A 24,794-nucleotide genomic window follows, 5' to 3' on the forward strand; every position below is an offset into this window, starting at 1 on the left:
CCTGGTATGCCCACATCAAGCATGAGGTCTGTGTTGCTGGATTGGCTTATGCAAGTACAGGTATGTCTGTCTGTCTGTCTGTCTGTCCTGAGCCTGGTATGCCCACATCAAGCATGAGGTCTGTGTTGCTGGATCAGTGGATTGGCTTATGCAAGTATAGGTATGTCTCACTATGCCTGTCTGTCAGACTCTCTGACTGTCCATGAGCTTCCTTGAATTATTCCAGTTTCAATACATACACACCCTATGGAAGACATGACCTTAAAGGGGCATTTCGTGATCCACAGCCTCATCCCCCCACTTTTCCCAAAAAAAGTTGAGATTTTTACACCACTGGATACCTCTGGCTACATAATGTTTATGTACCAAATATTTCTTGCAGATTAATTCGTTTAGCAAAAATATCGCTAATTTGAATTTCGTTCTGGTGCACCAGAACGAAATTACAACGCATTGTCTATGGAGCAGTGTAATACACATAATCATGCATAACTTCATAACGCATAAAATCGGAATCAACTGAAATTTTGGAAATAAGCTTTTTCGTGGATATCTACTGAAAAATGATATAAAAAGAGGATGCTAGGATCACGAAATCCTCCTTTAATATCCCACTCAGGGATGTACATTTCAAATAGAGTAGTCCTTTCAGGTAGCCCCATGTCTTTGATCCCTAGGAGGTGAATGGGTTTAAACTGGAATAGCCTTTTCTTCTGAGCCATTTGCAAAAAGTCGGCATCAATAAAATTGTGACCCCCCCATATTTTGGCAAAAAACATTTTATGACCTAATTCCCACCACCGATACACCTTACCACCTAAACAGGCTAAAATTTTATTGAAATCAGTCTTTTTGAATAAATAAACACACTATCTATATCTGTGGTCATCTTGTGACTCCCTACATTTTGGCCATTAAATTTTTTTTTATGACCCCCTATTTTTCTTTCCAAAACTTTATGACCCCCCTCTTCCGAAGAAAAGACTGAACCCACCGGGATGCCAACTTTGATTGTTCTTGAGAGTGATCAAAGATGATTTTGTGATTCCTTTAAATAACCATCAAGGGTTCTGCTGAGAGGACAAGCAAGGATTCCCTTTGGAACCTTTTTTGTAACCATTGCACATTGCTCTGAAATGTATATGTGCTATTCCAGTTGAAATCTAATAACCCCCAGAGGCTCTGGAAGTTATATTGAAGGGCCCTATGGCCCCTGGCTCAAGTTATTGGGAGGGGGCACTTCCCACATGGAATACATACCTTAATCTTTATGGAGTCATCCATTCAGGTATCATTCAAAATACATTCTCCCCGGGCATTCTCCCTGTGTTCAAGATTGAAGTCATGTATATCCATAGGGGTGTATGGATTTCAAATGGGATGGCCTACCATTATAATGTGTTCTCACAGAAGCTGAAGGTAGTATCCCATCATGCATTGCAGTCTATGTGATGTGTTCTTATTTCAGGCACACCTGAATCTGAAGGATGAAACACTCCATCTTGCAGCTAGACTTATTGACAAGTTCCAAACTAGGCATCCAATAGACCTGGATAGGTTCCAGTTGGTTGGTGTTGGGTGTCTTCTTCTAGCAGCCAAGTATGAGGAAAGATTTGCACCGGAGGTATGTCTCTCTCGAATTTTCCATTAATCACCATTATAGTTTGTTTGCAGCAAACGTTGAAATATTTGGGAATCTAACCCAGGACCTCAGGTTTACGAGACCTGTGCCTTAAAGGAGAATGCAAGTGATGAAAACATGTTCTTTTAAATGTTATAAACATAAGTATTGAACACATATCCACTGGTTTTTGTTTGAAAACAGAACAGCATTACCACAGGCCCACCGATCACCAATGCTAGTATACTAATGCGGGCTGTGAAATTTGGTAACCAAAGTCAATCCATGCCATCAGCAGCATCAATCCGTCTTGGAAAAGTGGGAGGGGGGGTCAACGTTTGGCCTAACTTGTCAGAAAGTTGCTGAAAAGAACAAAAAATGTGTGTGTGGCTAATAATTGGTTCATTAGTTTCTATCATAGCAATCTTCCTCTCCTCCCAACTCAACACAAAAGTTGGTAACCATGAAAGTTAGCGCAGAAAAGGGGTATTTTTTTATCAGTAGCGAGGACCGCATGAAATTGGCAAAATAGGGAGTATTTAATTTGCACTGTCCGCAAAATTTTGATAAAAGGGGTACTTGGGAAAATCTGGTAATTTTATGTCAATATTTAGTGTCATTGAAAAGGGGTAAATGTTTGAAATTCTTGTCATTGAAAACCACAAAAAAGGGGTTGTTTTTGGCCAAATTTTGCACTGACAAAGGGGGGAGGGGTAAATTTGATGAAAAATCATTGCAACTGGTTAGCAACTTTTGTGTTGAGTTGGGGCCAGGTCTCCTCTCTCTCCTCTTCTGCTGCTTCCTTCTCTTCCACTTCGGATAACCTCTTTCATTAATGCCCATATATCAGTGTATATGGCATTATCTGTTATTTGTAATTGTGACGTCTTGCAAAGTGTCACTTAATGTGGACCAGTGTAACATTAACATTTGAAGATTATTACTTATTAGTTCAAATATTCAACCCCATAGTCATAGATTTCAAACTAAAAGGCTCAAATGACCCTTTAATGATAGCTTAATGCTCTGCATGCTAGCCATGCGCTTCAATGGAAAAAGTTTTCAAATATGTTCTAAAAATATCAACAACTTTCTTAAGTACTGAATCAATACTAGGCTTGTTTGTACTCATTTTAATGAATTTTTCATGCTGATTCCAAATATGGCCATGAAAATTTTTGAATTTGAATTTTTTTTAAACATGTCGTCTGCAGTCGACACCCGCGTGATGAGAGTTAATACGTGGAACAATGATATTTGGAACAGTGATATTAAAGGGGCTCTGCAATAATTATCTGTCCCCTCTGGTGGGCAAATTTCAAAATGGCCTGGCCCAAAAAATAGGGCGCCTTTTAAATAAACGCTCTAAAAAGGCTTAGGAAAACAGTACGGAAACACTCTAATATGCAAATTTTCCTGCTCGCTGCGCTCGCAACCAATATCTAGACCATTTAAGGTTTGAAAATTGGGATCCCACAAATTTGGTATGTGTAAGAGGGGGCAACATTTTTTTGGCGGGCCGAGAGGGAAAGTGAGGGGGGAAAGCAATTTTTGGAGGGCTGTTCGGAAATTTTAGGGGAGGAAATAATTATTACACAGCCTCTATAAGTTGATATAATAACTTGATACTGCTATACTCTGTTCCATATAGGTTGCTCTCCTTGTCTACCTTACTGACAATTCCTACACCCGACAAGACATAATCAACATGGAAGGTCTAGTATGGAAAACTTTGAACTTTGACCTTTGTTGGCCGACAACTATGACCTTTCTAAGGAGGGTATTGCAAGTCATAGCTGTAAACAAAGAGGTAAGTGTTTGGAATGTGTAAGAGGGAGGGGCACATTTGGTATGCTGGGGTAAGTGCACTTAGGGCAGTTAACCCTTGAATTATGAACACTTTTGGACCTCATAATTGGAAAACTGTTGGTCTAAGTATATAAAAGTATACTAATATGACAAGCTCCAACAAAACTCAGAAAAAGTCACCAGGCATGTTTTTGAGTTATATAGGCCTTTAAAGATGACATTCCCATAAAAAAAATCCAATTTGGGAATTCCTAATTTTACTGTAATTAAAGTTTGTCACGTGGTATTTTAGTACACCATTGGTGATTACAATCATGATCATGCAAAGAGTAGAAATTGAGGGCGTTGCTCCGGAGCAAATCACTTATGGTTTTAATCTTCCATACAAGGGGCGTGAATTTCAAATGGGGTTATCTGAATGGATGATTCCATTTGAAATCTATCCCCCAGTGTGGAAGATTAAGATCATGTCTTCCATAGAGATGGATTTCAACATGCAAAGCCCAATTTACCTGTTCTAGCTATGATTATATAATTTTCATGAATATATAAATACGCTCATAAGTCGGAAGATTCTTCTCATGCTCATTCAACTGCACACTTAAAACTACGGGGTCAAAAAATGACCCAAACGGGGTCATTTTTGACCCCAGCATAGTTATCAACTAAACACCATACCACTAACGGGGTCATTTTGACCCCATTGGTAGGGGTCATTGCAATGACTACGTATTTGGGTCAAATAGTAACCCCATTGGGGTCAAAATATTACCACATTTCGGGTCAAATGAAATGACCCCTTCAAAAGGGTTGCCTTATTGGGTTACTTAATGACCTCATTTCGGGTCAAATGAAATGACCCATTTGAAAGGGTTGTTTTATAGGGTTACTCAATAACCACATTTAGGGGTTGTTTGGATTTTTTTAGTAGGCCTATGGTCATGCTGGTCCCACCAGGACATAAGTGTGTTTCTGCACAGAGAAATCATTACATAAACAGCAAACTGCAAAATGCATCTGTGTATCACACTCACACACAGTCAGTCATCATCGCCTATGACAGTTCACGTATTATAAGCTTACATGATATAAGCTTATAACAACTGCAGCCAAGACACCAGCCACGACAGCATGAAATTGAATGAATCTGCGTGCATAGACAAGGGTCTATGCATCCTTGCAGTCTCACTTTTCAACTAACTTTTCATATTCCATCATGCAGACAAGCACACACGACAATCCGCTGAGCTGCACAATCAGAACAAATATGGCGCTGATGTGACCACGTGAGCCGATGCACACCGTGTGTGCAAATAGTGCCGAAATGCAAGTCATTATAAAGTTGACAAATTGGGTAACTTCGGTAAAAAAATGAGTTTTATTTATTAATCAACAAACATTAATTGCAGCTCATGTTTAAACTCATTTATGAATTGAGATTTTCAAAGCGGAAGATTGAAACTGATATCAATGCGCGACGGTATCGGCAAAATGACCACTAAGTTTTTGACCACGTTAAGTCGTGGCTAAAATGACCTCGTGAATGTGGTCAAATTAAAACAGTACAACCCCCTTGAAGGGTCAAAACAACCCCAAACGTGGTCAATTCAAAATGACCACGGAAAATATAACCCCGTAGTTTTTAGTGTGTGTATAGAAATGACCTTGATACACGTGAAATAAGGAAATAACAAAATGACCTCCAAAATCTCTGTGCAGAAGCTACAGAAGCGTAAACTGCTCATTTGCATAACAAGGAACAACGTGAGTAAGAGCCAACTCCACTGCTCTATGTCTAAACGTCTTTGGTTCTTACAGATAACCTGCAGTTTTATGGCAGTGAAATCCCTTTCATCGTACCTGGTAGACCTAGCCCTGCTCTCCAATTCAATGGCAAGTTTTTACCCATCGGAGACAGCCGCTGCTGCCGTTCGCTTGGCATTGTATGTTCTATGCCCAGATGTGCCTGATGTTTGGAACATGACTTTGACACACTACAGCAACTATACCGAGAGGCAACTGAGTGCATGTATCAGTAGTTTTGCAGAGTTGGTGACTAAAGGGGCACGATCAAGATGTCAGGTAGGTCAAATACCCGAGTGGGGGTACTCAAGTTTGTTTTGGTAGGGTACTGTGCCGCTGAGAATTTGAAAGTGGACCAGTCAATATACCAATTTTTCAAGAAATTTGGACCCATCGATATACCAAAGTTAGGCCAAATTTTTCCCAAATTGTCTTAGTTTTTACAAATTTTCCCAAAAATTTATGAAATTAAATTTTTTTGTGGAAATATTGAGACAAAATTGGGCTATTTTCCTAAAAAAAATGATGAAAAGTTTGAGAAAAGGACCCATCCACATACCAAAATTGGCCTAGAACAAGAAATGTCTTTAAAAAAGACAATGGCTCCAAAATACCAGTGGGCACCTTTTCTTATTAGTTAAGATACTTATAATGCTAGCTTTAAGGTAGCGCTATTGGATACAGATTTTTGTCTGATTGAATATGTGAGTCCATTCTCTCCTGATTACAAGACTGAACATTTTATTTTAATCTGATATTCGGTTCCCAAAATACTAAAAGGCCAAAAAATGCTACTCATGTTTGCGGCATGTCTCTGTATGGTCATAATTTGTACTAAGTACTAAGTAACCACCCCCATGGGTCAAATATGCCTAGCCTTATTTTGTCGGAGGGACATCTTTATTTCTAAAAGCAAACTGTTCCCTCATATGGTCCCGGCATATGGTTACTCAGAGCTTGAAGTGAACTTTGGCTGAATTTAAGCTCAACTTTTTTGTGTGTGTTTTGAACTTGACTTCAGAAGTCTATTTTTATCGAATTAAAAAAAACTTGATTTTTGAAGTGTAAACAAACACACAAAAATTGTTCCTTGGAGGAGTGAATTCTCAAAATGGTCTGCCAAAAATTGCTCTTCACTTAGAAGTGAAAACAAGTCTATCTTCTCTCCTTCTCAAACCTTTTTAAAACCCGTAAAATCAAACACTTGCCCCTCCCTTTATATCTGCCTAAAAATGCTTTCCACTCAGCATCCTGCCAAAATATTGTTGTCCCCTTAAATTCACACCTGACCATCTGTACATCATCATCATCATCAGTTGGCTGCGGAGCACATGCTTCCAATTGATTTGAAAATTTAGAAAATCCCATTGGAAAATTGCCAAAAATAGGTTGTGCCCCCCACCCCGGTGCCCTCCCCCAATAAGATGGCTACTGCCCCTGTACACATAATTGATGTTGTGATTGCATGATAAATTGATTGACTTGTTGTTTATTGCAGGCTCCAGCTAAGAAGCATGGTAAATCCTATGAGAGCGCCAAGCTGATAAAGCACTTACCTGACTCACCCATCATAATGGAGTTCCTCAATAATGAGGTAGGTAGTGCAGAGTGATGGCACTAGATTTTTTTGGAGCATGGGGGCTGGGGGAAGTGAGTATCAGATGGGAGGTCAAACATTTAAATTGTTCCTTTAATTGTCCAAAAATAGTGGCAATTCAATGGTTTTTTTGGTTTGACTGGGGTAAATACTAGGTGGAGGCCCGAGGGGTGGAGGGCCGGAGGGCAGCCAGGGAGCAAGGAGCTACCACCCCTACCCATGGGCAGGGACAGGCGATTTGTGCGGAAAAAAATAGCAAATTGCGCAGAACTGTTTTTTTCAGTGCAAACCATGTATCCCTGCCCATAGGAAAAAAATAGCCAATTGCGTGGAATTACGCGGAAAAAAAGTTGCGCGCAAATCGCCTGTCCCTGCCCATTGGTGATTTTTAGGCCCTTTTGGTATTTTTTAGCCAATTTTGACCGTTTTTGTCAAAGTTTGCTCCCTTGAAAGTTTCCTATAGCAACATATTTGTTTTGGGAAAAGGTCTATACATTGTTGAAATGTTGCACCTCCCCCTTCCAAAGAAATATTCTATGTTTGGGTCTGACCACAACTCTAGGCTATTATAAGGCCCATATCAACTGCACACAAACAAGTTAGTTATTAAATTACGCCATGTCATTATTTTGTTTTTGCATATTTATTCACAGACGGCAGTTTGAAGGAGGGAAAGGAGGAGAGCCTAATTTGCCGTAGAAGTGATGATGTAACAGGATTAAGGTTAAAACAGTTTTTGAATATATTGCCCGGACTACAAGCAGATTGCACTCATCACCTGTGTACGTCTGTAATCATAGATTGAATTCAATACCGCTCTTTTCAAAGATACCGGTACTAATCTTACAGGTGCGAGTGATACGAATATTCTATAGAATTACGATCCAGGTTTTTATCGCTGTTCTTTGATATCTATGGTTCAATGCAGAGGTACTGCGTGAAATATGTACTAGTGCAGCATGATATATTCAAAAATTGTTTCAGCCTATTGCTGTGGCAGTTAATCCTGTTATTATCATCATATCTATGGCAAATAGAGATTTGTCATCTCATCTGAACCAATAGATTGGAAAGCAAATATAACCAGGGTACATTGTACCATATTTGACTAAATTAGTGCCTCATGCGCTTAAAATGGATATTTTGTGATCCACAGCCTCATCCTCCACTCTTCTCAAAAAAACAACAAAAAAAAAGTTGAGATTTTTATACCTCAGGAATCCTCTGTCTACATGTCTATAAAAATGTCTTGCAGATTCATTGGCAAAAATATCATAAAAGTTGTATTTATGTTCTCCTTAACAGAACAAAATTAGAACATAGTGGCCTGTCATGGAGTAATGTAACACATGCATAACTCATAAACAGAAAATCAGAACCAGCTGAAATTTGGGAAATAAGCTTTTTTAGTGGATATCTGCTGAAAAATATCATAAAAAAGGACGCTAAGATCACAAAATACTCCTTTAAGTCTGCCACTTCTTTTGGGCTTTTTTTTTTAGGGGGAGAGGTAACTTATTAAACCAATGAATTGAGTCAAAATTGGGAATTTACACCTTTAAAATATAGTGAAGGCACCTGTTTGAAGTCTTATATAGTAATTGTATTTTGACATTGAAGGAATTTAGTTGTATATACTATATATCAACCTTTCTGCACTGAGCCACCAGTGGCGTATAGCATCATAGGGGCACAGGAGGCACATGCCGCCCCCCAAGTTGACTGCTAAATTTAGGAAATCCCATAGGAAAATTGCCGAAAAATGGCTTGTGACCCCCCACCACCATCAGATCAGATTCGGTGCTCCCCAATCATGGTCGGTGCTCCCCAATATGATGACTCATGCTACGCTACTGTGAGCCACCGCTTTGCCGCATAATTTTTTGTAAAATCATGGGCTGCGAACTTGGCCACATGGGGATGTGGTTATCTTGACTACACTGGCTGTGGGTAGCAGATGCCATTTTTTGGGTCTAGTCAGGTCAAGTGAACTAAACTTGGACCAAATTATAGGCTGTAGAGCTAAGAAATTTCAAATTTCTCCAAATTTAAGAGTTTATATAAATCTGGCTCCAAATGTGGGTCTTCAGAATTGCTGGAAAAGGGTATCCTTGACAGTCACACATACCCATACCTCATACATGTGAGTGCTTCCACTGAGCAGAAAATATATGAAAAATGAAGCAGTAGATAGAGTTGAGAAACATGTATTTAATTCTGCTTTACCACTTTATTATATGGATCCCAGTTGAAGGGAGAGTAAAATATATTATGTTTAGGCCTAAAAAAATTGTTTGATTGGCGTAAAATTTAATTTAAAAAAAAAAGAAGAAAAAAAGATCCAAGGCCTTTATCAAACGCAATTTACAGCTTAAAAGTTGCATTGGTAACTTTTTATCACAGATAATGTCCTTGAAAATAATTTTTAAAAATCCCTACCTACCTACCTACCTACCCTATTTTTTTATGTTATGCCAATCAAACAATTTTTAGGCCATATGATGTGATGGCCTTATGATGTGATGATGCAAAAATAGATAATATAATCTAAATAAACAAAAGAAAGCACTATAGATGAATTTGCTCAAAATGTTATGTTTCTAGAAATACTTATGTTTATTTTTATATTATAATTAGATGTGATAATAGGAAAATGTGTGCAGAATGGAAACCAAATGGAATGCAATACTGCAGTTACTGTCCGTTTTCCTATACACAATACACAGGGCTCTTACCATTGACGCGTGACCTCTACAAATAGCGTGCGTTAGAAGTATGGGTAATTGCCTTAACGTCGCTGTGTGAAAAATAACCGGCCAATATTAAAAGTACTCTTCTAAAATTCTAGAAAATATAGTTTTGTAACATGTCCTAAATTTTTAGCTAATTTAGATGTTTGGAAATATTCGTACTTTGGTGTTTTAGGAAGGATATGTAAACGACAGATAACACCAACAAATATGAAGAAATTATTTCCAAACCATGTTAAGTCTGCAAACCACCATGCTTCTCATTTTCAAGAACGCTGGTTAACAATAAGCAGAGTATTGTCTCATTTTGTTAACAAAAGCCCACACAGAATTGCTCTCTAGCGTTTGCTTTATAATCGTTCACCCAACTGAAACTATAATACCTGCTCATTGCTCCATTGTACATGAAAAGCAGAAACATATGTTGTGTGTATTTAACCAGAGAAGATATGATTTAATCAGTTGAGCTGTTTTCAATGAGTGTTATCTTGGTTTAATAGCTTTTAATGGGGTTTAAGTCCTGCAAAGGTCATGGTGAATTCTACTGTAGACATGACTGCATCATGGTTTGTCATGAGTATGACAGAGAGTGTGCCATTTACTAGTAATACTTATACCAGTGGCGTAGCTAGGGGTTGTGACGCCCAAAGCTATAAGGATATATAATGGCACTCCTCTGCCGATTCCGGAAACATTTTTGCACAACAATAGGTCCTACCACTAATTGATTTTGGTTATAATGAAATTGGATATCTGTCTTAAATTGATCTTTCACATGATTTTGTGCTGAAACGTGTGCGGAATTGACTTTGATCACTCAGAGAGGGCCCAGAATCGATACTAACGAATTGACTTTGATCACTCAGAGAGGGCCCAGAATTGATGCACCCCCCAGAAATGAATGTGCTATTCCGCTTGAAATCTGTACATCCCAACATGACATTAATCTTCCACACAGTTCAAATGGAGTTAGCTAAATAGGTGATTCCATTTTAAATATACACCACTTTGGGGGTAAACAGACAAACAAAAACATGGGTCAAAATCCTTCAATTTCTGTGAAAATTGAACAAAAAGTACCCAAATCAAATCCATACATTTTATATCTCCCTGTGTAATAGACAAATTTTATACATCACATTTAAAATCATTTAAAATGACTTATAAATTGCCTTATGCTATAATGGGGTCCTACAGTTAGTTTCTTGGAGCTGGTGAGGTATTTTGGGGTGTATCTTGGTAGGGTGGTGGTAAGTGGCTGCCCTAAGACTTGATGCAATTTTGCAAAATATGCAAATTAGGTAGCTAATTTGCATATTTAACTTAAAAATTGTTTGAGGCGTATAGGGATGTAACCTGATGAGGTTGTGGTAAGCGGCAGTCGTAAGATCTGATGCGATTTTTGTCGCAAGATATACAAATTAGTCACCACATTTGCCTATTTTTTTATTTGTCGAAATGCTTTTGGCCATTTTTCAGAACAGTTGAGGCATATAGAAATGTAATTTGGTGGGGTGATGGTTAAGAGCAGTCTTAAGATCAGATGCTATTTTTGTCACAAAATATGCAAATCAGCCACCTCATTTCCTTTTTTTCTATTTTTAAAAACGCTTTTTGCCATTTTTCAGAACTGTCAGTGCTGCAGTGCAAAACTTCTCATGCAATTCCATCTTTAACATACATTCAAATAATAATTACATTGTAAATTGGAACTGACACCAATTATTTTTAAACGGATGACAATATGAAATTAATGCATAAAATATTCATCCATCATCATATCAGTGTGTCGTCATGTTTCAGACCATGATTCAGATTTGCATGGGCAGTTAATAAACTAGTCTAATGTCACAGTTTGCTTGTTGTATAGTCACTGGGTGGGCGCTTATTGGGGTATGGGCGGTTAACGAATTAGGCACCCAAAAAGGTCCAAATTATTTTTTATATTTCAAAATATTTATAGATTTTGGTGATTTATAAGATCATTTAAAGGAAAAAAGCCCCCACTTGAAAGGTCCGTCCGTCCACCCATATAGAAAAGGGTTTTGTTGGCCATGCCAGTGAAACACCTGTGGCTCCCGATCACAGGTCCACTTGAGGGGTCTTGGGTTCCAAAATGGAAACAAACAACTAGTTCATCTTCTCTCTTTAAAACTTCTTTGTTTTCAAAAAGCCCTTACAGCATAAGGGTTAATATGTAAACCAATCCTTGCTATGGTCCTTGCAATAATACCATGTAATCTGAATCATTAAGGCCCTTTACAGTTGATTCTTAGTTTCCTGAAAACAAGGGATGAGGTGACTTTTAATTATTAATTATCTATTATTTTCTTTATTTTAAAACATGTGGTCACAACCTACATCAACCCGTTTTGGCTAGGAACATACATTTTACAACTTTGTTTGATTTTATACATAAGTAATGGTACAGTTATGTTCTTTCAGTTGTGTTCTTTGTTTATGCATCATTATAGTTGATATAATCAAAGTCAGAAAGTAGCAAAATGGAAGTTATTAAAAGAAAATCCAAAATAAAGATAAAATAATTAAATATTTTGCAATTCTCTACTTTGGACACGGGCGGGAAACAGGAAACTAAGAATTAATTGTGAAGGGCCTAATGCAATAGATATGCACCCCCTATTTCACTGGGGTAATTTTCAAAATGGTTTAAAATGGTGATTCAACTTGTATTCATTTGGTTAAAGCTTCAGCAGCAGAACCAAGCATGAAGCAACAAATTGTGCAAGGTTACACCAAGCATATAGGTTGGTAACCGGACCATGCTCAAAAAGTTGCCTACAATGATTTTAGACTTGGCCATGATAACAACTGTCGATCAATTTTTGTAATTTTCCTTCAACTTTGGACATTCACCCCCTCCTTTTTTTGTTTTTTGTTTGCTTATAAACAAAATTACTAAGTACACAATAGCAATATTGTATAAACATGTTATATCAATGTATGTCACACAAAAACTTTATTAAGTATGAAAATAAATAAGTCAATAACATGATTATGATTTGCCTTATTTTTTCAGTATGATCAAAGTAGTGCTTTTCTCACTATGTTAGGGGTGCACAAATATATTTCCAGGGGCTGGGGGGGCACGGAAAACACTTGCAAAGAACAAATACTTGAGATGGATATGAAAAAAATAAATCACTCACTTTCATTCACACCCACACTCACCCCTACACACCCCCACATCCCAATGTGTGCTGTGGTAGAGCAACCGGGAGAAGCAAACAGTTCCCCTAGATAGAGCAGCTCAAGGGTAATAAGTCCGAAAAAGGTTGAAAGGTTGTAGTTGGGTTTAGGGCATAATTAGAGTTAGGGATAGGGTTATTAGAATTAGTGAGAACAGGGAAGTGGGACTAGGTGTAGGCCTATAAGGGATCTGAATCTGAAGTCGCTGCTGGCATAAAATATCTCAAGGATATTTAGGTTAGGATCAGAATTAGCGAGAAGGGATTGGGATAGGCTAGTTAGGGTAGGATTAGAATTAGTGAGAAGGCTAGGATTAGGGTTAGTGTATAAGGGATATGATTAAATTAAATTTAGTGAGAAGGCTCGGATTAGGGTTGGAGTTTAAGGGTTAGGGGAAAGTGGGGTAATGCCGGACTGTGGGGAATCCCGGACACGTCGATTGCAGCTAAACGGAGAAGGGTGGCACTATTATACTACCTTAGGGTATTAGCTACCTCAAGGTGTACCTCACGTGTACTACTACCAGCGCTTTAGGTCTCGCCTTTCTTTGTGAAAATTACGAAAAAACAGAAATTGTCATTTTTGACTTTTTATCTGAAAAGTGATTTATTAGCTGGGTGACAGTTAATGCGACAAGGGACACAGATGAAGTATGAATGAAAATTATGTTTGATACTTGATTGTTAGCTGGATGTATGAATTTTGGTATCTTAAAATGGATAAGTAGAACAAGCACTGAAAAATAAATCGGGACCGTGAGGGGTAATCCCGACACACATGCGTCTCTATACAGATGGGGTAATGCCGGACACTTGTTATTTCGAAAATATAGACAACAACAACAGCCTCCATAGTTGTATGCTTGAGGTAACAGAAGTACCTAATACATTCAGGGATTATCATCCTACTCCACTTTCCCTCTTAGCAACAATCATGTGTCCGGGATTACCCTGTGTCCGGCATTACCCCATCATTTTTTTCATTTTTTTTTAATCATAACTTATTAACTAGAGATATTGAGTTATTAAAAACTGGTTGCTAGTTAGAACATTACTCCTACTTTGCATTGATGTGATTTTCACTGATGAACTTTATTTAATCTTGAACCTGTGTAGCCTTAACGAAAGGTGCCCGGGATTACCCCACTTTCCCCTATGGTAAGGCTAGTCAAAGGTTAGGATTAGAATTAGTGAGAAGATTAGGGTTTAGGGTAGGCCTATAAGGGATAGGGTTATAGGCTAATTAGGTTAGGATCAGAATTACTCAATTAGTGAGAAGGCTAGGATTAGAGTTGGTGTATAAGGGATAGGGTTAGGCTTTAGTTTTTATCTCAGTCATGGGCAAAAATAGCATCCAGAAATGATGCGGACACCACAGCTCTCCGCGAACTGTTTCGTGAGATTTTCCAAGAACTTGATCCCGTATTGATTTAAATAAAACAATGAGCCCAATTTCTTTCCAAAATAAGATCATCCCCAGGGGATTATCCCATGACATGACCAAGTAAGCTTGCAAGTTAGCTCGAAGACCTTCCTAAATTCAGAGTACAATCATAGCATGTAAAGTGCATAGCGCTGTGGGATCTTTGATCTAATATTTGGAGCAGGAGCAGTGGGGTGCCGGTGTCACTCAGGGTCGTGCATCAAGTTCTTCGAAATGCTTTTATTTTTGCGAGTAATCTATTTTTGCAAATCGTGAAACATACATCAATTAACCATTTATACTGGCCAGATTCGTCATGTCCAAATTTTTAACGTTTTGTGCCTTTTGTTTCTTGGCACACGATTCTTTTTCTTGTTCGGGGAGCCCGAGCCGGAACACAAGTAGGCTATGTTCATTTTTATCTCGCGAAAAAAAGGGCTTGGGAAAATTTGTTTCGCAAAGTGTCAGAAATGACTTGTAATCACCTGACAACAACAGTGAAATAGGCTTGTAGGAAAATGGAAAGGCAGAGAGGAAAGGGGTCATAAACATTGACATTCTTCAGGAACTATGGACATGATGGAAGATCATTCTGGATATGCGTTCCTCACCTGACGATGTTGGCACCAGGAGGTACTTATAGCTTGATACATTTGACCAGTGTTTTCATCGGAGGAGAAGACCCAACACAACTGAGGTATGGACTACATTAATTTTGTACATGTATTGCTGATGCAAACATGGCAAATGCCATGTGATAAATGGTAAAGCTTTTAATGTATCATGTCATGTTTATATGCAATGTGAATGTGCATATAAAATAAAATAGTAAAAGTAATCTTGTAGGAAATCTGGTAAGAAAATGGTTCTTGGCTGTCCTGTATGCATATATGTAGAACCATCCCTGGTAGAACCCTCAAGAGAAAAGGGTTCTTGAATATTTAAAAAGAACAAACAATGGTTCTTTCTGGCCTTTCCAGGACCCTTTTCAGGTCTAAAATGGTTCTTTCTGACCTTTCGTGAACCATCCTTTTTAAGTCTCTTCTTTATAAAACCATTTAAGGTTCCACATACAGGACAGCTCAAGAACCATTTTAGGTTCTACTTAGAACTGGTTTTTTTTCTGAGAGTGTAGGATTATGATTGGGGTTATGCACATGTATGTGTTCAAATTATAGGCCTACATGTTTAGCAAATGAATATGATGGTGATAGTAGATTTGTGTCTTATACTATGTTTATTGCGATATTTTAAGACCACAAACTAAAACTGGGTGCTATGATCTACGAGATTGCACCACGAGTAGGCCTATACAAGTTGGCAACAGGAATTTGCTTCATTTTCTTGTGATGATGAACTTCAAGATGTGCTAAAAAAGAGAGGTTATGAATTGGCAGATATTTGTGACCATGCAGCTCCAACAAAACCCAGAACAAGTTGCCAGACATGTTTTAGAGTTATAGGCCTTTAAAGGTGACATTACCATAACAAAAAAATCACTCAGAATATCAATTTGGCAAAAATATCAAGGTATCATAAAATTATCCCTATCTTGAAAAAGTAATGATGCTATTTATATATTTTTGGTTTTGGTATCATTTTAAATCTTATTGTCTAGTGCTTACATTTTTATTCAAATATAGCAAACTTTCCAGGGTACACATTGGACCCAAAATAAATAAAACCTAAATTTAAAGCCATATTTTTAATATAACATTTCTGTAAAAATAGATAAGTATTTATTTTCCATAAAATGTTAGCTTTTACTGTCAGATATGTCCCTTTAATTTTGAGCCGAACAAGTGAGGTAAAGCATAGAAAATTGGAATTTACTACTAGCGCCATGCATGTTACTCCCAGCGGTTGTAATGTCTGCACGATCCTCAGGGTGTGTGTATGTATGTGTATCCCGCACACCGTGCACGTACTGTGCATACGTGTTCGACTAATATTTCCATCGTAATAATAAAACACCGGTTCCATTTTATTCAAAATCTCATATTTTGACAAAACTACAGCACTTAAAGTCTTTTTTTATGTATCTTTTATTGACTAAAAATGAGTACATTTATACAATCGTGTAAAAAACAGAATTAAATTCTCCTCAGCAAATGCTATCTACCAAAAAACGTTTCAAAACGTAAAAAGGGGCCACAGTTTAAAAAATCTTTCCTGTGTGGCTTTTCACCCTTTTTAAACTTGGTCCCATTTATGAAAGTTTCTAAAGACCCATACTGAAGTCATCTTTAGGCTACTTGTTTCTTTTCTTAGTTGTCAGTGTTCATTTTGTAGAGTAAATGAATTAATGTTCGTCCGTAAAGACGTTATAATGTATTTTGATTTAAGCAAAAGTAGCAAATACTCACTTTGTTAAATTCTTCATCGTCTTGTGCGATTCTGCGCCTATGTACAGATGTAGGGCCTATATATAGCAGGTTGACAGACAGTCAATTTGCTAAGTATATATAATACTCTACTAGTCTTTATGAACACGCAAGATAATTATAAACCTTCAAATGTTTTTGATAATACATAGCCTTCGTCATATTGTACCGCTTTCGAACAGTCTTAAACCTAATTGTTGCATGTAGAAATTAGGACTCGTTCTTCATGTTATTACTACTTTACTGAATGGGACCAAGTTTAAAAAGGGTGAAAAGCCACACAGGAAAGATTTTTAAACTGTGGCCCCTTTTTACGCTTTTGAAATGTTTTTGGTAGATATTAATTCTTTTTTGAGGTAAAAAAATATTGCGCAGTAAGTGGTTCTTTGTAGCCATGCGAGGCTTAACTAGTTGGATATCCATATTTCGCGGTTAATGGTTCTTTGTAGCCCTGGGCAAACTATTTCGCGATGAGTGATTTTTGAAGCTTCGAGGGCAAACTAGTTGGATATCCATATTTAGCGGTTTGTGGTTCTTTTAAGCCCTGCGGGCAAACTAGTTCGATATCCTCATTTCGCGGTTAGTTGTTTTAACGACCGTAACCACCCCAATCAGCTGCATGGGGTAAAAGAATTATTACAAAAATTAATAGCTGAACCCAATAGTTCAGACAGGGACTGGAAACGACATATTGATGACTATATAGAGTGTATTCAATAAACCCAAGCGGAACGAGATCTGGAAAGTAGCCGCTATCCGAACCATAAACACATGCATGATCAGACAACGAGTGTTCAATTTCCTCATAGTTTCCCACGTTGTACACACGTCAGTCGAATTTGGCGGTGTTGGTTTGTTAGCCCTCCAAGTTATAACATCGTTCACTTTGTGTTGAACATTGTATGTGGGCCTCACTGTAATAACATAAAGATCAGTCTGATCAGTGTGATATCATTTCAAGAGCTAAGAGGTCACTTCACATGATTAAGCTAAACAGCCTAATTCGGCCCTGATTTGGTAAAATGATCTAACTTGAAATCAAAATCGCTGTTTCGAGAAAAAGAGCTTTATAAGTTTGAACACTTGACGTTTTTCTTTTTAAATTAAATAAATTATTAAACTTAGAAAATATATAAATCTCGTTATTTGGTGCAGAAAAGGTAAAAAGTGAAAAGTAATTGAACAAAATGGTGTTGTTCAACGATGTTTTTTAAAATATAAAATTATACACTGACGTTTCGTACAAAAATACTTTATCAAAGTGAGCAAAAACAACCATGACAGTCCCATCACGCGCCACTACAACGATATTCCCCATATTCCGTCTGATCTTAGAGTCACTGGCGCATGGCCTTCTCCAAACCTCAGGTTCAGATCACTAGCGTTGGTTGAAGGAACAACATACTATATACCATTACGGCACCCTTACTGGCCCTGATAGCATCGGACTTAATGTCCAATTTTCTGCATTCAAACTTTAATTTCCTTTTGGTCACGCCCTGCCCATTTGGTAGATCTTCATTCTCTCCATTATAGCAGTTTTTTGTATTAATTTCCTGTGTTTTCTAATTTTCTTTTTTCCTTCTTTCTTTCTTTCTCTCTTTCTTTCTTTCTTTCTCTCTTTCTTTCCTCCTTTCTTTCGTTTTTCTTTCATAGGCCTACTTTCATTATTCCTTTCCTTTTTAGTTCTTTTTCTTTTCTTTATTTCTTTCTTCTCTTTTCCTTCCTTTCTTTTTTTCCTTTCTTTCATTCTTTCTTCCTTTATTTCTCTCCTTTCTTTCTTTCTTTCTTTCTTCCTCTCTTTCTTTCTTTCTTTCTTTCTTTCTTTTTTCTTTCTTTCTTTCTTTCTTATTTTTTTTGTTTCTTTCATAGGCCTACTTTCATTCTTTCCTTTCCTTTTCTTTTTCCTTTCTTTGTTTCTTTCTTCTCATTTCTTTTTCCTTCCTTTCTTTCTTTCCTCATTTCTTTCTTTCTTTCTTACTACATCTTCTCTGTTATAGACCTATGGCCCTAGATTGCCGAGAAGGCATTGATGCAAACACCATGCATGTGAAATGTTCCAAAGGTTAATGAACGAGAATGAAAAGAACAGATTAACTTTATCATGTTTGTCTCCCTATGCATGAGTGCGTATATTTATGGCCTTTACAATATTTCCTTATGTTCTTGTTAGGTATGGGGTATTATTAAAATAAAAAAATAGTTATATTAAATGAAATCCTGGCACAAATAAACCGTCTTCATTCAATTGTGCTCTCTATATAAAGCAAGTAGAAATAGCTTGTACACTTTCAACATGGGAACACGTTTTGACGTATCTATAATTAGTAAAAGATGTAGCTCAGCTGCCAGCCAACAAAAAGTAATTGTCTATAGTAGGCCCTATACGAGAAACAAGATTTTCTCTCTGAATTGGCCGTATTTTTACGTGTAAGAAGATCAATCGCATTATCGTGTTCCCTCAAAAATTTAGAAAATAAATGGGCACTTCTGGGTTGGGTATCTATCTATAGATTCTATAGAATTTAAGTATGATATATTTTCGATGGAATATATATTTTCACTTGAAAAGTTAGTAGTTTTCAGAATTGCAATTTCTGAATATTATATAAAAAGCACTAATAAGACTATAAATGTAAGAGTATGTGATCATTTTGAATGTTAATAAATGCGACACGCCGGCGGTAGACACCTGCAATATCAGGGATTGCCGCGATTCTTGCAGTAGCTTTTATGAATAGAATACAATAGTGGATACAATAGCGGATACAATAGCGGAACAATAGAGCTCTCTTACGGGCAAATAAACCTCGTCGCGTTTTGCTAAATTTCACTTCTTCTTTTTCATGGACTAACCGTTATTTTTTTAAACTTGTGGCAAAACTTCGACCGAAGTTTTTAATATAATATGGCCCGGGTCAATTGTAGTGTGAACAGAAATTCACTGTTTGACCCGCATTACTAGAAGCAAACGCAACCATTATCACCCCCATTTCTATTGTTTCTGTCTGCACTGGGAAAAGAATGATTCAGTTCTTTGGCAATAAAATCAATAAACATCTATTCCTGAGATAAGGAAGTTATTTTCATGCTAACAAATTACTAGTATTATCGAATCAAGAAGTAACAATTATTTTTGTGAGTTTTTAACCTAAAACAGCTACAAGAAGCAACTAGATAAATTACGTAAGGTGGAATTAGAAAATAAAAATTAGCATAATTAGGCCGGGAGCCTGTTATATATACCGGTAATAGTCAATGACCGAATATGTATACGCCTGCATCATCAGTAGGCTTAGGTAAAATAATCAAAATAATGAGAGTGGCTATAGTGTGAACAGAAATTTTTTGAACCCGGGTACAACCCGCATTAACTCAGGTCCCGGGTAAATAATTCATATGTGAACATGACCTTACACAAACTCTAACCCCTTCCCAAACCTTACTACATACACACAAACCCACCCAAGCCTGAGCCTTAACCAGGGCTGTCAACTTTTTGGAATTGCTTGGCGTGAGACACGAGGCGTACCGGGATTTGCCGACTCCAATGTTCATTTTGTACCATGATTATTTGAGCCACGGCGCTCGAGAATGTGAAAAGGGGGGGGAGGGGGGTATGAGCAACAAATTATTCATGACGATGCGTGAGATTTTACTCATTTTTCAGCTTTTTGCGTGAGATTTACTACCTAGGCGTGAGATTATACTACCTTGGCATGAGACCGTGAGAAAGTGACCCAATGCGTGAGACTCACAGCCCTGGCTTTAACATCCTTGCTCCAAACCCCAAAAGGGAACCCCAAAATCGGACCTGTATTAGCATGTTTAGTAAATGGCAAATAATGACGCCGTTAGTTTTGCAAACTCTGCCTGTTCAATGTGAGTAACAAGCTTGAAAGCGTGCCAGCCCAGCATTGATTGACAGCAAAATTTAAAGCCATTTTTTATGGCGTTGATGTTCAGCCAATAGGAAAAGACGTACTATGAGGTTGTCGCCAGATGGTTTGTTTAGTGACGAAGGAGCACAAATCGGCTGGAATCGAGACTAGCCGAATCGAGGAATTCATCTTATATGCCTCCCCCAGTTCCATAGGCATTTCCTATGGTGGGAGGAGACTCCAAAAAATTGAATTACTATCATAGATGAACTCCTGGATGGGGCAGCTTTAATTAGCACGAGGCCACATTGATATGTAAATAGCGTATTGTTATTTAAATTTGCGCCCAGACGTATTGAGGGCGACAGTCAGGTTATCCAGACGGAGAATGGCTGCATATGCCGGGCATGTCAATTTGCTGAGTGAAGGCTGATAATCACCTTTCTGTATAGGTAATAAGCTAGTATATTTCGTGTACCAGTTGGTTATGACAAAAATTAATATCATATTAAATATATTAAATGTATAAACTTTGAAATTTACATGAATTTGAAGAGCAGAGCTTCGAAATGTAGCTAAGTCAGGTGATGTGAAATTCTGCTGCGTGACCCCCTCTGCGTGGTAGAACTATATTCATAAAACATCGAATTTAACAGATATCATGGGTAGCCAACCACGATTTATCAGCATTTAAGGTAGGAGCATCGGATAATAGGCCCATGCAGGAAAATAGCCACTATATCAAATCAGAATTATGTATCCATATCAAATATATAACCAATTTAAGATAAGTCTTTACTCCACTTATTTTTAATGTTTCATGAAAATTTAAACATTTCTTATGTTTTTCTTTATTTTTTTGAAAATTCCCTCTATTTTTTTCTACAAATAATTATTGCTAGCCTAGAGGGAATGTGATATGGTTTCCATAGTTTGTGGGGTGGTTAATAAGCCTAATATCTAAATTCTCTCGCCAGATTTTTTTTGATAAAGTGTTTATTTTTGAGAAAAATCATTTTTTCCATTTTTAAATTAGGGAAATATAGAAACACCCATAACTTAAAATAGAAACACTTTATTAAAAAAAGCTGGCGAGAAAAGTTTCTAAATTTAATAACCTTTCATATGACACCTTGTTTGTTAAGATTGGCCCTATGGTTAGCTCAGACAATAATTATGAAATTGGGTCATTCAGTGTTTCTAGATCAAATCAAGAAAATTTGAGCAAGTACTAACATTACCTTCAAATATCCCCTTTATTACTGGCCAATATATAGGAAAAAAGTCACTAATATTATTTGGTAACATTTTTGAAATAAAAAGATCCAAAAAGCAGTTCTATAAAGGGGATAGAAAGGAGAAAAAATAATATTTAATCATAGTATCCATTTTTAAACTTTCGTCAATTTTAGTGAATGAGGCTTAGTGTCAAAACCACTTTATGTACAAAGTCAATGGGGTTTCCTAATGATAAAAAATGGCATAACTCAAAAACGCTTTGTTGGCAAAAATTCAAATTTGGCAGGCAAGTTTTTCTCACCCAACTACACATCCTGTATCATTTTAAACCAAATCTGTGCATGACACCGTAGCCGATGTTTCTACCTTAAAATATATGTTAATTAACAAAGATAAATAATAAAGAGTACAAATGGCAATTAACTAGTAAACAAGCCTGAAATCTTAAAATGTTGCCACGTGATTTCCGAACACATGATATGTTAACATGTGACCACTATTCAGATTTACCGTGCAATATTTGGGTATGCTTGCAAATCATGCACACACACTGAGTTTAGATCTTTGGTCGCCGCATCATTAAATAAAAAAAGCCAAGTAACATTGTCTGCTCAGAGCAGATTGGTATTTTATTTTACTTGAGAGCATAATAGAAATACATAAAGACGAATAAGGAGCCATGATGGAAGGTCAGGTCGGGTATCAAAGGTTATTATAACTTAAATACTACTTGTATTTCTCACCTTGCCTCTGTCACATATTTCCTTCATATTATTGACAGCAAGTCCTAATTTTGACTTTGCTATTGCAAAATGTCATTTCATATCAAATTAGTAGACTTTCTTTGAAAAACATATAACTGGTGCCTGATGGGAATACCCGTCCGCCATTTCATTAAACTGGATCGTTTTAGCCTGTTTTGCCCAGATGTATTGGGGGCGCTATACTCTCATTGAACAGGCAAAGTTCGCAAAACTAACAACGTTGTTATTTGCCAAACTCAATTAACATGATCCAAGGGTCGAACATGAATTATTCATAACGAGCTATAACGGATCGATAACTGGCCTCACTTTCTAGCTAGTAAACCAGCTGAATTTTTCATAGATTTTGCGTTGCTAATAGAACAACCGTGAATTTAGTGTCACCCCCTTGTTACTATCTAACCATTTACAGAGCAGATTAAGGATATACTCATAAAAAAAGTTTACAGATTCTATGGTGTTTTAAATATACAACCAGTGGCCTGTAAGGAAGTGTTCAGAAATACTTTGGTGGGGGATATGGGGGAGGGATCAAAAAAATTTAGGGTCCTAAAAAGGGGGGGGGGGAATAAAAAATCAGTCCTTAATAGGGGAGATCAAAAATAATTGAGGGTTGAAGTCTGGGGTAAAATGTTCGAGAAGGCATGCACATTCCAAATTTTTTGCGCGCTCCACAAGCTTCAAATCAACAAAATGTGTACACTTTACAATAATTTCATTCCAGTTTTGTACCATATTTATATCACCAATTTAGTTTCAATATGGCAAAATTTTTCACACGCTTCGCACAGATTTGTACCATAAACTTATTTTGTCACCAAAAGGTGCTGGATTCACTAGATTTCAAGAAATTTTCTCCAACCCCATCATCCCCCAAAACCACTGTTAATGACATATATTTTTGGTTTCTTTTTCAGGACATGAAGGGGGGGATCAAAAAGTGTTAGACCATAAAAAAAGGGGGGGGGGGGAAAAAAAAATCCACCCTTTTGTAGGAGGGGGATCAAAAAAAGTTTGACGACCAAGGTTCCAACTTTTCCACACTGCAAAAACTAGTGTTAATAATAGTAAATATTAACAATTGTGTGTTAAAATATAAACACAATGTTAATATTTGAACACATTAACGGTTTAACGTGTTTAAAAAGTAATACTTAATATATTATTTAACACTTGTTTTTGGAAAGTGGTGTTAACGTGTTAAAGCATTTAAAAATGAACATCCTCATTTAATCATAGTGTTAATGTGTTAATAAAAGTGTAAAAGTGTTAATATTTTAACACATAATTGTTAATATTTTAACACAAATGTTAATATTTTAACACATTAACGGTTTAACATGTTTAAAAAGTGTTGCTCAAATAGTGTTAATGTATTAACACTTGTTTTTGCAGTGCAACCACCCCAACCAAAGTATTTATGAACACTCACAAGGCTGCTCGCATAGTAGTGTAGCGGGGGGACACTAAAATGGGGATGGAGAAGCAGAAAATGGGGATGAGAAGAAGGGGAGAAAAGAGAGAAAGAAGAAGAGGGAGAAAGAGAAGAGAAATGGGGAGGAGAGAAAGAGAAGGGAGAAGAAAGGGGAGGAAAAGGGAAAGGGGGGAGAGAGAAGAAAAATAATAGGGATAATACTGATATTTGCCACCCCCCCCTTTTCTGGACTGACAATGCTGGCTATGGGCCTCCCCCCAATAAAGCAACGCATTTTCATGTATAGTACCATTCACAATTTTTTCCGCCCTTCTTTCTTTACTAATTCTTTTTGCTGCCAGAGTCGTTTTAGCCGCCCTGGGGCTCGGGCCCCAAAGCCCCCCAAAAAAAAAATATATGTGCATGTTCAACAAGCATTAGCTCAAAATTTTAAAAAAAGTCAGAAAATTTGAAATGTTTTGAAAAAACAAAACAAAAACAGGCTAATTCATTGCGATAATAAGAAATTTATCCAAAATTCTTTTAAAAGGGGTCTTTTGGTGACAAAGCAAAGAAGGGTGCATGAGAGAGTTGAAAAGGTGTCATTGGGTGATAAATGAAACCTGGTGGTCAATTTGGCTGTACTTCCCCCATCACCCATTTTTAGTGAATGATGAGTGAATAAAAATTATTTTAAATATGGCTGTGATGATTTAAAAACCAATATGCAGTTATATCAGTGTGACCAATAACAAAAGTGCGTATCACAATCTGTGCAAATATGGTAGCTCACATCCAAATACGGCAGCCAGGGCGCTTGCAGTTAATGTTCGATGCGCAATACAGGGCTCGCGGAGATTACTAAAATTTACTTTCGAACAATTTACGCATTTTGCGGTC

General features: G+C 37.2%; 2 protein-coding genes across 2 annotated transcripts in view; both read left to right on the top strand.

Annotated features, from left to right (window-relative positions):
• Window positions 1-7,504, top strand: LOC140136483 (G2/mitotic-specific cyclin-B-like). Its single transcript, XM_072158205.1, has 6 exons — window positions 1-60; window positions 1,469-1,624; window positions 3,273-3,431; window positions 5,249-5,512; window positions 6,732-6,827; window positions 7,484-7,504. Exons 1-6 carry the CDS (start codon window positions 7-9, stop codon window positions 7,493-7,495), a joined length of 741 nt encoding a protein of 246 aa, XP_072014306.1. The 5' UTR covers window positions 1-6; the 3' UTR covers window positions 7,496-7,504.
• Window positions 7,505-14,648: 7,144 nt separating this feature from the next.
• Window positions 14,649-24,794, top strand: part of LOC140142035 (uncharacterized) — a 142,224-nt gene continuing 132,078 nt past the window's right edge. Inside the window, 1 exon segment of the mRNA XM_072163947.1 lies at window positions 14,649-14,909. Within this exon segment, the coding sequence (XP_072020048.1) occupies window positions 14,830-14,909 (80 nt within the window). The 5' untranslated portion in view covers window positions 14,649-14,829.

Source organism: Amphiura filiformis, chromosome 2 (genome assembly GCF_039555335.1).
Source record: "Amphiura filiformis chromosome 2, Afil_fr2py, whole genome shotgun sequence".
Lineage (NCBI taxonomy): Eukaryota > Metazoa > Echinodermata > Ophiuroidea > Amphilepidida > Amphiuridae > Amphiura > Amphiura filiformis.

Coding starts and splice junctions, on each gene's coding strand:
- LOC140136483 (XM_072158205.1), top strand. CDS start 7: ATGCCCACATCAAGCATGAGGTCTGTGTTGCTGGATTGGCTTATGCAA. Junction 61..1,468: donor ATTGGCTTATGCAAGTACAG/GTATGTCTGTCT, acceptor TTCTTATTTCAG/GCACACCTGAATCTGAAGGA. Junction 3,432..5,248: donor TCATAGCTGTAAACAAAGAG/GTAAGTGTTTGG, acceptor TGGTTCTTACAG/ATAACCTGCAGTTTTATGGC.